Source organism: Ovis canadensis, chromosome 18, assembly GCF_042477335.2.
Source record: "Ovis canadensis isolate MfBH-ARS-UI-01 breed Bighorn chromosome 18, ARS-UI_OviCan_v2, whole genome shotgun sequence".
NCBI lineage: Eukaryota > Metazoa > Chordata > Mammalia > Artiodactyla > Bovidae > Ovis > Ovis canadensis.
This window is the reverse complement of record NC_091262.1, coordinates 45,082,847-45,096,841: the sequence shown is the minus strand read 5'-3', so window position 1 is coordinate 45,096,841 and position 13,995 is coordinate 45,082,847. Positions and strand designations below refer to the sequence as shown.

At 54.8% G+C, this 13,995-nt stretch overlaps 1 protein-coding gene across 2 annotated transcripts in view; it reads right to left on the bottom strand.

Annotated features, from left to right (window-relative positions):
* Positions 1–1,939: 1,939 nt before the first annotated feature.
* Positions 1,940–13,995, bottom strand: part of TMEM266 (transmembrane protein 266) — a 127,071-nt gene continuing 115,015 nt past the window's right edge. For both annotated transcript variants that reach the window (XM_069560130.1, XM_069560131.1), the window contains 2 exons: positions 4,806–4,868; positions 1,940–3,175 (listed from right to left, as the gene is read on the bottom strand). In XM_069560130.1, coding sequence (XP_069416231.1) covers positions 2,580–3,175; positions 4,806–4,868 — 659 coding nt within the window. In that variant the 3' untranslated portion in view covers positions 1,940–2,579. The remainder of the gene's footprint in view (positions 3,176–4,805; positions 4,869–13,995) is intronic.

Below are 13,995 nucleotides of genomic sequence, written 5' to 3'. Positions count from 1 at the left end.
CAGAGCGGCAAACCTCCCAGGGAGGGCCTGGGCCCCATCGCCACTCGCGCCCAGCTGCCCACTCGCCATAACTCTGGGCTATGGCACCCGGGGGAACCTTGAAAGCCAAAGCTTTTGCTCTCCACCTCCTGCACTCCAGGCTGTGAGGCTCCACCCCGCGCCTGTCCTCAGGCAGGTGAGTGGCTCCCTCTGTCTTGCGCGCCCTCTGCCTCACGACTGTGGACTCTGTCCTCAGAGAGGCCAGACGACATCTAGTCTCCGTCTGCTCGTGCAGCCGCTCTGCCACTGTTACTGCCTGGGCAGGCAGGAAGGCAGCTGTGAGCGCTCAGGTATAATCTCACCTCACAGCAATCTGTAAATGCCCTACGAAACCAGCTCTTCAAAGGGGAGCTCTTCTAGGTGGGGAAACTGAGGGAGAGAGTGGGGCCACTTGCCTACCATCTCACCCCACTGCTCTCCTCCCAGCCCTTTTCTCTGGAGTAGAAGTCCAAGCAGAGGTGACTGCCAGCTAGCCACGGGGGCCTCACCTCCAGCACAGGACAGGCTCATTTACTTGACTGGGTGGCCAGCACTAGCCCATGAGCTGGGGCGACGAGAACTCAGCCAAGAGAGCGCCACAGCTCAGCAGGCTGATCCTGGCCAGGAGGGTAGCTGCTTCTAGTCTAGCAGACGCAGACCGCTAGGAACAGATCCCGCAGCTCCTGCCCTGGAGATTATAGGTCATGTAATGCCCTCCAGCCCATACGTGACAGACCCGAGTGACCACTTGGCTTTCAAAAGCTCTACAACTTGGGAACCCCAGCACCTAGCACACTGCCAGGCAGATCTGAGTTCGTTTCAGTGTCTCTCTTGTTAGTGTGTAACCTCAGGGAAGTTTCTTAAACCTCTGAGCCTTGGGTCCTACACCTGTAAAATGGGCCCAGTGATACCACCTCACAGGGCCACTGGAAGGGTTAAAGGAGCCCAAGGGTGTAGAGGCCTTACAGAGCGCTCAGTCATGGCAGCTGTGAATTACTCTGCTGCTGGTGATGGAATGCCTCAGATTACACCCCAAAACAAGCTCCGTTTGACACCGTTCCCTTTCACATCTTTTCTGACAAATGCTGATCTCCCCATGAATAAGGAGAATGTTCTTTGTGGCCTCGGGGCAGGCAACCAGCCCATTTAGCAGCAGTGACCTCACCAAGAAATTTATTTGAGGCAACGGGAGCCCTTGAACTGAAAAAAAAAATTCTCTTCCCTTTTTCTTCTGGACATCGAAAACAAAACATAGTCATAAGCTAAACACCTTGAAGACTCTTCAGCAAGGGACACACTGATCAGGCTCAAGAGCCTGGGTCAGAGTTTGGGGAGCTGACACACTGTCAGTTCGAAAGGGTCCTTGACACCATTGATGCAACTCAATGGTGATGAGAGGAGGGGGGAGTCAGAGGCTGGGCCTGGGCCTTAGCAAGGCTGTGAGGGGTCTGGGGCAGGTGGCCAGCATCCCTGACTGCTCGTGGGGAATGAGAAGGGGGCCAACATTCACATGTGTGGCCGGGTGGATGGTGGTGTCCCGGGTGGGAACCTGGGAGGAGCAGCAGGCTGCGAGCAAGATATCTCGCTCAGCTTTGGACCTCTTAAGTTTGAGATCCCAGAGGAACGGAGCCCTGGGACAGGGAGCTGTGTCTGGGAGTTGTTGGCAAGGAAGACAGAATTCTGAGCACCTCTGTGGTGGGGAGATGAGTGAAGAGAAGGTACTGGTCCAGCGTCACACAGCCAGGCAGTGTGAGCACCTCTTTCCTGGGGTCTAGGGCTCGTCTACAGAGGTCTCAGGGATACCGGAGAGGAGCTGGGGGGCTCCCTTGGTGGATTTTCAAGGTCAACCCAAGCCCAGAGGAGCCACTCTGGGGTCCTCACCTGGACTAGCAGCCAAAGGAATACCTCTGCCAACTGGAAGTCTCAGTGCAGGCGGTTTTTATTATTAAAGCCAAGATTGGAAAATGGCTGTCACCCCCACCCCACAACCCTCCCACCCTCCTCCAGACCCTCCCTTTATGTCCCAAGAAGGTGGAAACTAGATTTGTCTCGAAAAGACTCAGAAACGCTCATGCCTAAATGAGAATGAAGACAAATGAGATAGGCTCAGATGGTGTGTGTGATTGTGTGGGCTCCACCCGGGATTCCTGGAAAAGACGGCTTGGGGGTGGGGCTGGACAGCCCCTGCTCACAGTGCTGTTCCCGAGGGTCCAGGGTGGGCGTCGGGAACAAAGGCAACGGAAGAGGCTGAGCTGGCCCCCACGCTCTACCCTGCTGAAGCTGGGCCACAGGCTGGTTTTTGTAAAAGTGGTTTTAAAAAAAAACCCCAGCCACGAGCACCACCCTCCCCTGAGCAGGGTGAGAGGAGGCGCCAGCTCTGGGCTTTGAGGTCTGAGGCGTGTGGCCTCCTGGCCTGGCGTCACCTCCCTGGAGGCAGGCAGCACCCTGAGGGAAGCCAGGAGGGCTCCTGGGCCCCTCATGTGACCTTGGTGGCCACCGGGGCCCTGGGGGAGCATCGAGATGGCTGTCTCCCCGCCTCCCTCCCAGCCTGCCTGGAGGCTCTAGGCTTCAGGGACCCTGTGCAACTTCTCTTTGGATTCCAAAGATCTGAACTTTTCCTCCAGCGCAGGCGCAGCCGGCTGGAAATGGATGACAGGCTTGATCTGAAAGACGGTGAAGCCCTCCCGGTTCTTCTGGTTAAACAGACTCACCCTGTGCTCCAGCTCAGGGCTGGGCTGGGCCGAGCCCTCTGGGCTGGGCTGGGCAAGGGGGGCGGAGTCCGAGGCCCTCCGGGAGGGGCAGGGGTCCTCCGACAGTGGGGACACCAGGTCCTGGACTGTGGCCTCTGCCGTCTGCTGCTGAGATGGCGGCGGGGGCAGCGGCAGGGCGGAGGGGCTGGGCCTGGGGGACAGCTCCTCGCGGGCAGCGCTGCAGTCCGTGGAGGAGCCCAGCGTCTGACTGCTGTCACTCTGGGCCCGGGTGCCCGAGCTGCGTGTGGAGCGGGTGGCGCTCTCGGAGCTGGCGCTGGCACCGGTGCCATCGCTGCCGAGCTTCAGGGGCACGTCGACGGAAAAGAGGTCAGACGAGACGTTGGGCTGGTGGATGTCGATGGCGGCCGTGGTGACCACGCACACAGCTGGCTCTGGGACGCCGCTGTCTGCAAGAAAGGAGGGGTGCGGGTCACACTCCACCCCGGCCGCACCTCTGTGCCCTGATGGGGGTCGGGCTGGATGGTGGGGTGAGGTGAGTGTGAATGGCTTTGCTGGGAGAGGCCGTGGCAGATGGCCCAGGTTTCTAATATTCGCCACCTGCCCTGAGGGAGAATTATGCCTCCCCGTCAAGTGCAGACATGTGACAGGCCTCAGCCAGTCACCTGCAAGAAGTGACCGGTGGCGCTTCCTGGAGAAGCTACATAAGCCAGCTGTGCTCTGCCTGGGCGGTCAACACTGTTCTAGAAGGCACGCCAACTGTTCTGTCTGCTGGGAGGTGACAGGGTAAAGATAACAGCCTGGGCAAAGAGCCCCTGGCCAGTGTGCCCTGGCCCTTTGTTGGTTTATTTAAACCACTCAGATATGGGGTTGTTGTCACTGGGCGCAGCATAACTGAGCCCATCCTGACTAACTCAGCACAGTGTGCTATGACAAGGAATCTGAACATCATGGTCCGCAGGACTCAAAGTTTTAAATGGGTCCAGTGTGAGACTCATGACCAGAGCTGAGCCCTCAGAAAACTGATGGATTTCTACAGGATGCACTGTAAGTGGAGGGTGGGGGACATTCCAGAATGTCTTGGCTCTAAGTGAGAAGTATCAAGGGCCTGAATTACAGTAGGCGTAGTGTGGGGAAGGTTTCTCTCTAAAGTGGTAGGGAGAGTGGGCTGGGACAGAGGTTCAGGCTAGAGATGGTGGTCTTTGAGATCAGCAGGTTGGATAAGGCTTTGGAAGAGGAGAAAGAGAGGGAAAGAGGCCTTAAAGGGGCTAAATTGCAGAAAAGACAAAATTCAGATGTCTTCAGCATGGTCCACACTATAACCTTCTAGCCTTAGAATGGAGTTTACAAGGATTTAAGGGCTCAGCAGTAAAGAATTTGCCTGTAATGCAGGAGGCTGGGTTCGATCCCTGGGTCAGGAAGATCTCCTAGAAAAGGGAATGGCAACCTACTCCAGTATTTCTTGCCTGGAAAATTCCATGGACAGAGAAGCCTGGTGGGCTGCAGTCCATGGGGATGCAAAGAGTTGGACACTACTGAGCAACTAACACTTTCACTGTTCAAGGGCTGTGAAACCCAAACCTTACAAGACTCAAGACACTGGCTAAAGAGAAATAAGACCCTGAAGGACTGAGTATTATTTTAAAACTCAACCTTTCTCATAAGTGAAAACCACTAGGTGTCCTGAGACTTTCTGAAGTGCAAGAATGAAACAAACAAGGACATGCCCAGTGCCTGTTGCTTCTCACACCCAATTATGCATTATTTCACCCCCCCTCACGCTCATCCTGAAAGGTTCTCAGGTTGGGAAGCGCTGAGGTCATTAGATTCCTAGATTCCAGCCCCTCTCCACCCCAGGGTCCCCCATGCACATCTTGGAGCACTCCCATCCCAGCACTTGAGCTCAGGTGCCAGAGTCTGCTGGGAACTCTGCCTGCGGTTACGGCTCACAGGGGCCAGGAGATGGACAGCCTGGCCGAGCTGTCCCTGGCCTGGATGTTAGGGGCTGCCAGGGTCACCTCTGGCGTGGGGCCACACAGAGGCTCTGGTACACATCGGATAGCACCGACACGGACTTACCACTGCTGGGCCCATTGTAGTACTGGCTGATGTAGCTGTTCATGTCATCTTTCACCGTGGCTTCTGTGGAGGTGAGGACAGAGAAGGCTGAGTGTGAGGGCGAGCTGGACAGTCCAGGAGCAGGGGCTGTGGCCAGCTCGTGCTCCTCCCTCCAGTGCCTCTACCCCCATCACCACGAGGAGGTGCTGGTCTCCCACAAGCTCCCTGCCACGTGGTTCCTCCAGGGGGACCACATGGCTCATCTGCCCCAGTGCTGGGCTGGGTATCAGGGACCCAGGTTCTGATGAAGCATCCAGCTTGCTGTGTGATATGAAGAAGCCCTTTCCTTCTCTGCCTTCAGTTTCCCCTTCTCTGAGACAAGGGCGTGGAAATAGTCCTTTAGGGCTTTCCCTGCCTGGATAGCCTGAGTCTCTGAATCCAACTGAGTTTCTCACAATCACCAGGAAAGCTCTCCTCAGTGCAAAAGCCTCAGAGTGCCATTCCAGCCGCACACAGCCAGCTGCAGAGGCTGACCATGGACGACAGCCCCCTCGGTCTTCCACACCGCCCAGGAATGGACACAGGCGCTGGGCACCCCCAGCCCTGCTCCCAGCACCCTGCTCCCAGCACATGGTGGATGCTCAGTGAATGAATAACCAATGAGGTGTAAAGCTGTCCTGGTCTTGGGAGATGGCATGGGAACAGGGTCTCAAAGAATTGGTTCATTGTTCTGATGGAGTGGGAAGGGATGAGAGAGGAGAGGTGAGAACTTCAGAGAGGCCTGAGCATGGTGAGGGGCGGGGCGGTGGGGAATGGACAGAAGATAACAGGAGACGCCAAAGCCATCCTAAGGAGCTCAGCCTTGCCCCAAGCACAGTGAGGAACCACAGGAAAGTGTGAACAGGCTCAAGTGCGAGGCACGCCCAAGGTTGCGCTGAGAGTGGTTGGGAAGGTGTCAGGCTGGACGGGAGAACAGAGACAGCAATGCCCAGGGGAGGGAAGACAGGTCCCGATGAGGCTGAAGGTGAGGATGGGGGTCTACACCCTCAAGAAGCCTCGGTCTGCAGGTGATGGAACCTGCTGCTCTCCATGGCTGCGTTCCTGACACACCTGAGCTCGCTGCAGAAGCGTGTCTGCCCTGACATGGGGAGGCCGGTGGCAGCACACACAGCAACCTGGCTCTTAAAAGCTTTTTTGGCCTCTTTTGATCTTTAAATGCCTGCGGCCAGAGGTGTATTCTGCATTAATGCCTGAGCTGAGGGAGGGGCCCCAGGCTGGCTCCAGGCCCTGCTTCAGGATCAACCAGCAACGCTCCTCAGAATCAGACAGCAACACTCTTCTCCGTGGCTCTTCATAATTTATGTTGTAAATGCTGTCTAGCCCTGCAGGCTGCCCCGGGAAGTGGGAGGCGGCTGGTGTGACTGCTCCTGGCAAGCAGTGCAACAGCCACCAGGTCCACCAGGCCAGACAGGTCTGGTCACTGATCTTGGTGTTATCCTGAGGCCGTGGCAGCAGGGACCTGCAGTGTGGCTGTAGAGGGCCACGTCACGAACGCAGGACAATAAACTCAGCTAACGGATCCACAGACCTGTGCTTCCCACAGGGGCTCATGTGCAGGAGGTGGCCTGGAGTGAATGAGAAACACCCAGAGCCTGGGATCCTGTGCTGCTACTGCCACTGGCCCACCATGGGAACCTGGGCAGGTCACATCCCCTCTCCGGGGCTCAGTTTTTCCATCTGTACCATGGGGGAACGGGTGGGGCTCTTAGAGACTGTGACAGCCAGGCTAGCTGGCTCCTGGCCCCTCAGCCAGCCCTGAAGTTCAAGAGGAGAGAGAGCAGAGTGGGAAAGGACCGGAGCCATCGGGGAACCACACTCCCCCCACCCCGACCCGTGTGAGCATCCTCTCAACCCCTACCTGGGCTCTGCCCACCACGGCCTGTGCCCCTCACAGAAGGGGCCTCCTGCTTCTCTGTTGAGCAGCCCTAATAATCAGATTCCTCTGTGCTCAGCAGGGGTGGCGTGCCTGGCCCTCCACCTCCAAGGAGCACAGGGCCTCCTGGGGACCTCCACTCCGTGGTCAGGTAGCCAATCTCCGTCTCCTTAGGAAGGGCCCACTATGGGAGGCCTTGCAGATCTGGGTATCTGGGTCCTGTCCCCACATGCCCCAAGGCCACACCCCACTTCTACTTACTACATGACAGACTTTCCAGCACTTACAAAGCCCTCACATTTCTCCCAAAATGTCTCTTCTCCTGAGAAACCCCTGTCCATTCTCAGCTCTCCCTCGTTTTCCAGCCTCTCAAGTCACTATGGGCTCCAGATGTGACCGAAACAGGGGCAAGGGAGGCAGGAGGGAGCTGACTGTCACTGTGTCCTTCAGAGCTCCAGGCTGCGGATCAGGCACTTCACACAGCGACCTCCTTTCATCTTGCTTAACAGGTGGGTCCTCCTGGAGATCTGCTGGGGTCTTTCCCCTCACACAGCCTAACATCCTCCAGTTGGGTTCAGCAGTCACCCTCCTCTGCTGACTCATGAGTCTGTGGCCAACACGGATGCCCAGGCCAGGCCTCCTCTGCAGGCGCTGGGGCCAAGCCAGCCAGGCCTTCACCACACCGTGGCCGTGTCAGCTCCACAGAGGACTTCACGTTTATCATCTCAGGCAAATGTCAGCTTATTGGTCTCAGCCCAGAGCCTGCTGAAAGCATTCTGAATCTTGATTCCATCTACTAAGGTATTCTCTCTTGTACCTCAGTGTTGCCTGTTCAATTGAGGATGTTCAATCTTCATCAAAGCCACGGATAAAAGTAACCTGAGCCAGGTGACCTTCAGCCCAGACGTCTCTCAGCTTCTGACTGGTCTGGCCAACCAGACAGCTTCTCCTGGATGACCTCCAGCCACCTCTGACTCAACGTGTCCAAAAGAGAACTCAGTTTCTCCCCCAACCTCCACCTTGGTGAATGGTACCCCAGGAACCTGGTCACTTCTCCATGCTTCTTCTCCATTCTTACCAGCAATTCAGCTCCTGCCAAACCTGTGACCAATCAAGGGACCCCCAGATGCCCTCTGCCATCCAGCCTTGGGTCAGACCTCATGCTTTTCCCTTTGGCCTCTCATCATGCCTGCAGGGATTAATAAATGGGATTGCTCACTCCATGGATGTGCCTGACAGAACCTAGATCTCCAGGCGGCCACTGCAGGCCTGTCCAGTCTGCATTTGTTCCCTCTGTTCCAAACCTGTACCCACCCAGGGGCCTCAGAGTGAGTTTCAAGACAGTCAGAGCAAGGCCTTGCCCAGGCTTTTCCAGCAGTGTTGATCGCCACCCACACCCCCAACTCTCTCTGCTTCAGGCAGGCCCCTTTCTCCACACTGATCACTTGGGCTGAGGCTTTGTCCTCTCCCACCCAGAGGCCACATTTTAGTCAGAGTCTCGCCAGCACTTAGCATGGGGTTTGGCGTATACTACCCACCAATAAACAGGATGATTGGACAGTGACTGAGGCTGGGTCCAGGGCTTGCAAGACCTCCCTGGACCATTCCTCTTAGCCTCTGAGACACCATCGGCACCATGCAGCACGCAGCCTTGCTCTTGGTCCCTGGTACTTCCTGCCCAGAGACTAATGACTACTGGTGTCTGGGAGCCTGCAGGGAGGGAATGCAGGCAGGCATGGATGCATGTGGCCAGGAAGAGGCCATAAGTGAGCCCCAACGTGGGGCTGCCCACCCTCCATCTAAGAGAACCCCTGCCCCAAGGTTTGCTTTGATTTGGCACTAAGGAGCCCTAAGGCCAGGTAAGAACTGCCCTACAGGAGGACTGCGTTGGCTGACCCTGGAGGGGTGAGAAAGAAGGGCTGGTACAAACTCAGGCTCCAGGACAAAACAGCCCAGGTGCCAACCCCAGCTCTGCAGACATCTGCTGTGTGTCCTTAGGCAAATCTCTGGCCACTCTGAGCCTCAGCTTCCTCAGTAAAATGGAAATAAGAAATACCTACTTGCTGGTGAGCTATACGTTTTGCCGGGATGATGAAGGTCAAGTCTAACCTGGGTCTGTCCATCACCTCCCTGAAACCCTGGCCCGTGGTGCTCCCTGCCGGCCCCTAAGTCTCAGCTCATTTCTGTGGCAGCTGCTGCAGCTGCTCTCAACCACCCAGCACCTTTTTTCCTAGGGCGTGAGCACTCCACGCAGCCATCCTGACTGATCCTCCTAAAGCTGGTCGAGTGCTGTGGCGGCAGTGCTTGTTGTGTGGGTGTGCCCCTTGGGCAGAGCCCCAACCTGCCCAGCGAGGTGGAGCAAGAGGGCTGTGAGTCAGGTGGGCCTCCCTGGGTGGCAGGACTGGCCAAGCTGTGGGGTGGGAGTTGGGAGTCGGGACTGCACACCCACACGTCCTGTGCAGATCCGAGCCCAGAGGGAGGCCCTGATTCCTGGTCGGGGCTCCCACTGCCACACTCCAAGCTGCTGCTCCACAGCTCAGCAGCCCTCATCAAGAAAGGACCCTGTGTGCTGAGGCTGAGTGTTCAGTCCTTCTCAGTGGGGTGTGCTTCTGCTTCTAGTTGGGACAATTAGAGTTCAGACCCAGGACCAGCTGCATAATTTGTGGGGCCCTTTGTTTAAAAAGCATTAAGGCCCAGAAATAAACTCACCCGTATATGGTCAATTAATTTACAGCAAAGGAGCTAAGAATATACCAGGAGGAAAGGAAAGTCTCTTCAGTAAGTGGTCCTGGGAAAACCGGGCCCCTAACTTCCACCATACACAAAAATTTACTCAATGAATTAAGACTCAAATATAAAACCTGAAACCATAAACGTCCTAGGAGAAAACATAGGCGGCAGGTAAGCTCCTTGACCTTGGTCTTGGCAATAATTTTTTTTACATTTGACACTGAAACAAAAGCAATGAAAGCAAAAAATAAACAAGTAGGACCATACTAAACTACAAAGCTTCTGCACAGCAACAGAAACCATCAGCAAAATGAATGGCAACCTACTGAACGGAAGAGAATATTTGCAAATCATACCTGATAAGGATTTATATCCAAAATGTACAAAGAACTCATACAACTCAATAGCAAAAAAAATAATCCAATTTAAAAATTGGATCTGGATAGACATTTTCCTGAAGAAAACACAGAGTGTGCCAGAGGTACACGAAAAGGAGCTCATCGTCACTCAACGTTAGGGGTGCAACTGAGTGCCAGCCAGAACCACAGGGAGACGCCGCCTCGCACTCGTTATAACGGCTAGCATCACAAGGACAGAGATAATAAGTGGCGGTGAGACGGCAGAGAAGAGAGAGCCCCAGCACACTGCTGGTGGGAATATGAATCGGTGTGGTCCTTCTGGAACACAGTATGGAGGTTCCTCAAAAAAAAGAAAAATCGAACTGCCACACGACCCAGCAGTCCTGCTTCTGAGCATATATCTGGAGAAAACAAAAACATTCATTTGAAAAGATGCATGCATCCCAATGTACACAGCAGCATTATTTATAATAGCCCAGATATGGAAATAACCTGAGTGTCCAAGAACAGATGAATGTGGTACACACACACACACACACACACACACACACACACACACACACAATGGACTGTTACTCAGCCATAAAAATGAATAAGATCTTGACATCTGCAACAACCTGGATGGACCAGAGGGCATGCGCTTAAGTGAAGTAAGTCAGACAAAGACACGCTATGATCTTATTTATATGTGGAATCGAAAAACAAAACCTGAAACAAACAAATGCCCTGAGCTCAGAGATACAGAGAACAGATTGGTGGTTCTCAGAGGCAGGGGCTGGGCAAGCAAGGGAGGGGGTGTGAAATGGCTGGGTGTGAAATGGGTGGGTGAAGGGGCTCAAAAGGCACAAACTTCCGGTTATACAGTAAATGTCAAGGGGATATGCTACAATATGGTCACTGTAGTTAGTTCTGTATGGTATATTTGAAAATTACTAAGAGAATAAATCTCAAAAGTTCTCATCACAATAAATAAATAAAATTCTGTAACTATGCATAGTGATGGATGCTATCTAGACTTACTGTGATTCTCCAGTATATATGAGTATTTTCAGGTATACCTGAAATTAACGTATCAATCACTGAAAGAAAAAACATTAAGAATTTTAAGAGGGTGACACCAGAGCAATGAACCAAGTGTGACACCCTCGGTGACTGCATGGGTCTCCCCGCCATGAAGCCAGTCCAGGGAGGTCAAGTAACTTGTTCAAGGCCAAGTTGAGATTCAAACCCAGCCCTGAGTCTGAATCCCACATCTTTCTTTCAGAACCACCCCCACCTCCCTACGCTGGTATCTGCCTCTCTGCTTTACGTGAGGCGCCCCAGCTCTAGCATTACAGCTCTGGGGGCTCTCCTGGGTCTCCAGTGGCCCCCCATCAAGAGCCCAGTGATGGCAGAAAGCCCGACTTGCCCCCATCAGCACACAGGCCTCTCCTCTCCAAGGTGAGACCCGGTGCACCTCCATGGAGGTTTCTCTGAGCGCTGGTGCAGTGCGGGGGCGGCAGGGGGTGGACGCCGAGGTTCACTGTGATATATGGTAAAAGCTGTGGCACTCCCACCAGGGGCTGTAATTCATAAGTTATGGGCGAGCTTCAAGACTAATAAATTTGGGAGGGAAGTATTAATGACTACACAGGGGCACTGTGAACTTGGCAGGCCCCAAAGCCTGGAACTTTGCAGTCCGGGTTTTAAAAATGATTTGTGCTGGAGCAAGTTTAAACAGAAGCTGGTTGGCGTTAGTCTGACAGTGACCCGCTGGCAACTGTGGGGACTGCAGGAGCTGCTTCTCCTGCCATGGCTGAGGCTGGCACTCCCACCCCCGCTGCTGCCTCCTTCCCCACCCCCGTACCCCGAGAGAGGCCGGCCCTCCCCTGAGGCTCCAGAGACTTATTGCTGATGTCTGCAGGTTAATCCCCGGATTGTCTGTGTACTAGTGTGACACGCTGAGCCTTGGGGCCCTCGCTGGCCTGAAGGTCATGGTGAGCAACAAACGCTGCCCTTTCTCCCTCTCCAGCGTGGCCCAGACCGCCCCTAGCTTGTCTAGCCATGATTTCTAACATCATGGAAATCCCTCTCTGGACACAAGTCCTGGTCAGAGAGAGATGAGCTGGGGTGCCCTGACTCCCCAGCTCATCCGAGGCCGTGAATCACGCATGCCACTTGCTAGCCCGGCAAGGCTTCTGCTCTCTGTCTCCGAGGAACTGCCTTTGCTATTGACGGCTCTGGGGGTTGGCAGTCAAGTGACAGGTTGGGAAATGTGCTAGTGCTCTGCTGAGTTGGGCAGGGCTGTGTGCCCCTTGAGAGCTGGGAGGCAGGGACGCCACAGAGGAGACAGAGAGCAAGGCTGGGGCTCCAGGGCTAGATGGGAGGGGCACTGGCAATGGCTCCCAGGGGTGCACGTTTGCCAGCTCTTTGGGAGATCCGAGGGCCCTATTCAGACATACCTCTAGTTTCCAGGAGGGTTGGCACAGAACCCGTGATCCCCCTGGCTGGCACGTGTAGCCGATCACTTTCTCCCTTCTTATTCTGCCTCCCTCCACTTCCTGCTGGAAGGTGCCCACCATGGGGATTGCAGGGAGAGCTGGAACAGGGTGGAGAGGCAGGGACTCACGGCTTCACGGTACTAGAATGTGTGCGGTTACGTTAAATACTTGGCTTGTTTGCAGACTCTGTGACCTCAGATCTTGACACCCTGTGAATCCAAGTGTGGCATCAGGTGTCCAGGATCTGGAGGTCATTGGCTGGGGGGATAGTAATGGCCAGGCTGTTACCTCAAGAGCTAAGACTCCTGTTGAGAGAGGCAGAGAGTTGCTGCAGAATGACTGGCTGTACAGGAGGAGCCACCTGAGCTCAGGTGTTCAAAGGCATGTGCTGCCGAAGATGGAACAGCGCTGAGTAGGCCCCAGCACCAGGTGAGCTGCAGTCTCAAAATGGGCTTGAGCAGCCACCACGGGCAGAGCAAGGAGGCAGCTCCTCCACCTCACTTTGCTCCGTCAGCAGGAAGGTCCTGGGATGAGCCAGCTGTATGTGCTAAGTTGCTTCGGTGATGTCCAACTCTGTGCGACCCTATGGACTGTAGTCCACCAGGCTTCTCCCCATGGGCTTCTCCAGGCAAGAACACCGGAGTGGGTGGCCATGTCCTCCTCCAGGGCATCTTCCCGACCCAGGGATTGAACCTGTGTCTCTTTAAGTCTCCTGTGCTGGCAGCCAAGTTCTTTACCACTAGGGCCACCTGGGAAGACCCTGGGATAGGCTGTAAACCTGCTCCTCTCATCCTTGGAAAACAGGACAAAGTGGGCAAAAGTTGCCACCAACTTCCAGAATTTTCAAAACGAAGATCTTATATTCTGGATTCCCCACGCCCCGGCATGGGGAGCTGCAAGCCACAAGTGGGGTTTCTGGAGTGGGCTACCGCCAGAAGCCCCCTGAGCACTGAGAGAAGACCCAGGGTTGCAGGACCCACAGTGAAACAAGCGATGTCCACAGATTTGTTCTGTTCTTCAATCAGTTATGAGCTTGCAGATTACATTCCACGTAGATCACTCTATGGGGAGCCTGCCAAGGGCCAGGTGTGGCCCTGAAGACAAAATGCAGGGGCGACCTGGCAAGCGGGAGTTCATATAAGGTCTCGAGGGAAGGACGTGGTGACCGGGAGCTGACTCTGAGACGGGTTTGCAGGATGAACAGAAGTTTGGCAGGCAGGCCTGTCCTGCCAGTGAACAGCATGTGGAAAGCCTCAGGGACTTACTACTACACAGAACACTTCTCCAAACGCAGAGATGCTTCACTCAGCCAGAGTGAAAGTGAAGATGGAGTGCAGACTGGAAGGAGATGAGACGGCAGCGGGTGGGAGGGGGAAGCTGGAACAAGACCATCAGGGGCCTTATATGCCACCTGTTAAAAGCTGAGTCGCCATGTCCTCCACCTCCAAAGTCATATGTTGAAATCCTAACCCACAGAACCTCAGAATGTAATCTGATTTGGAAATGAGATTGTTGTAGACAGAATTAGTTAAGATGAGGTCATATATTGGAGTAGGGTGGGCCCCAGACCCAACACGACTAGGGTTCTTGTAAAAAGGGAAATCCAGACACAGATGCAGACACAGGGAGGACACCATGTGAAGAGAAGGCTGAGGTCAGGGTGATGCTTCTACAAGCTAAGGGACGCCAAGGGTTGCCAGCAACGTGCC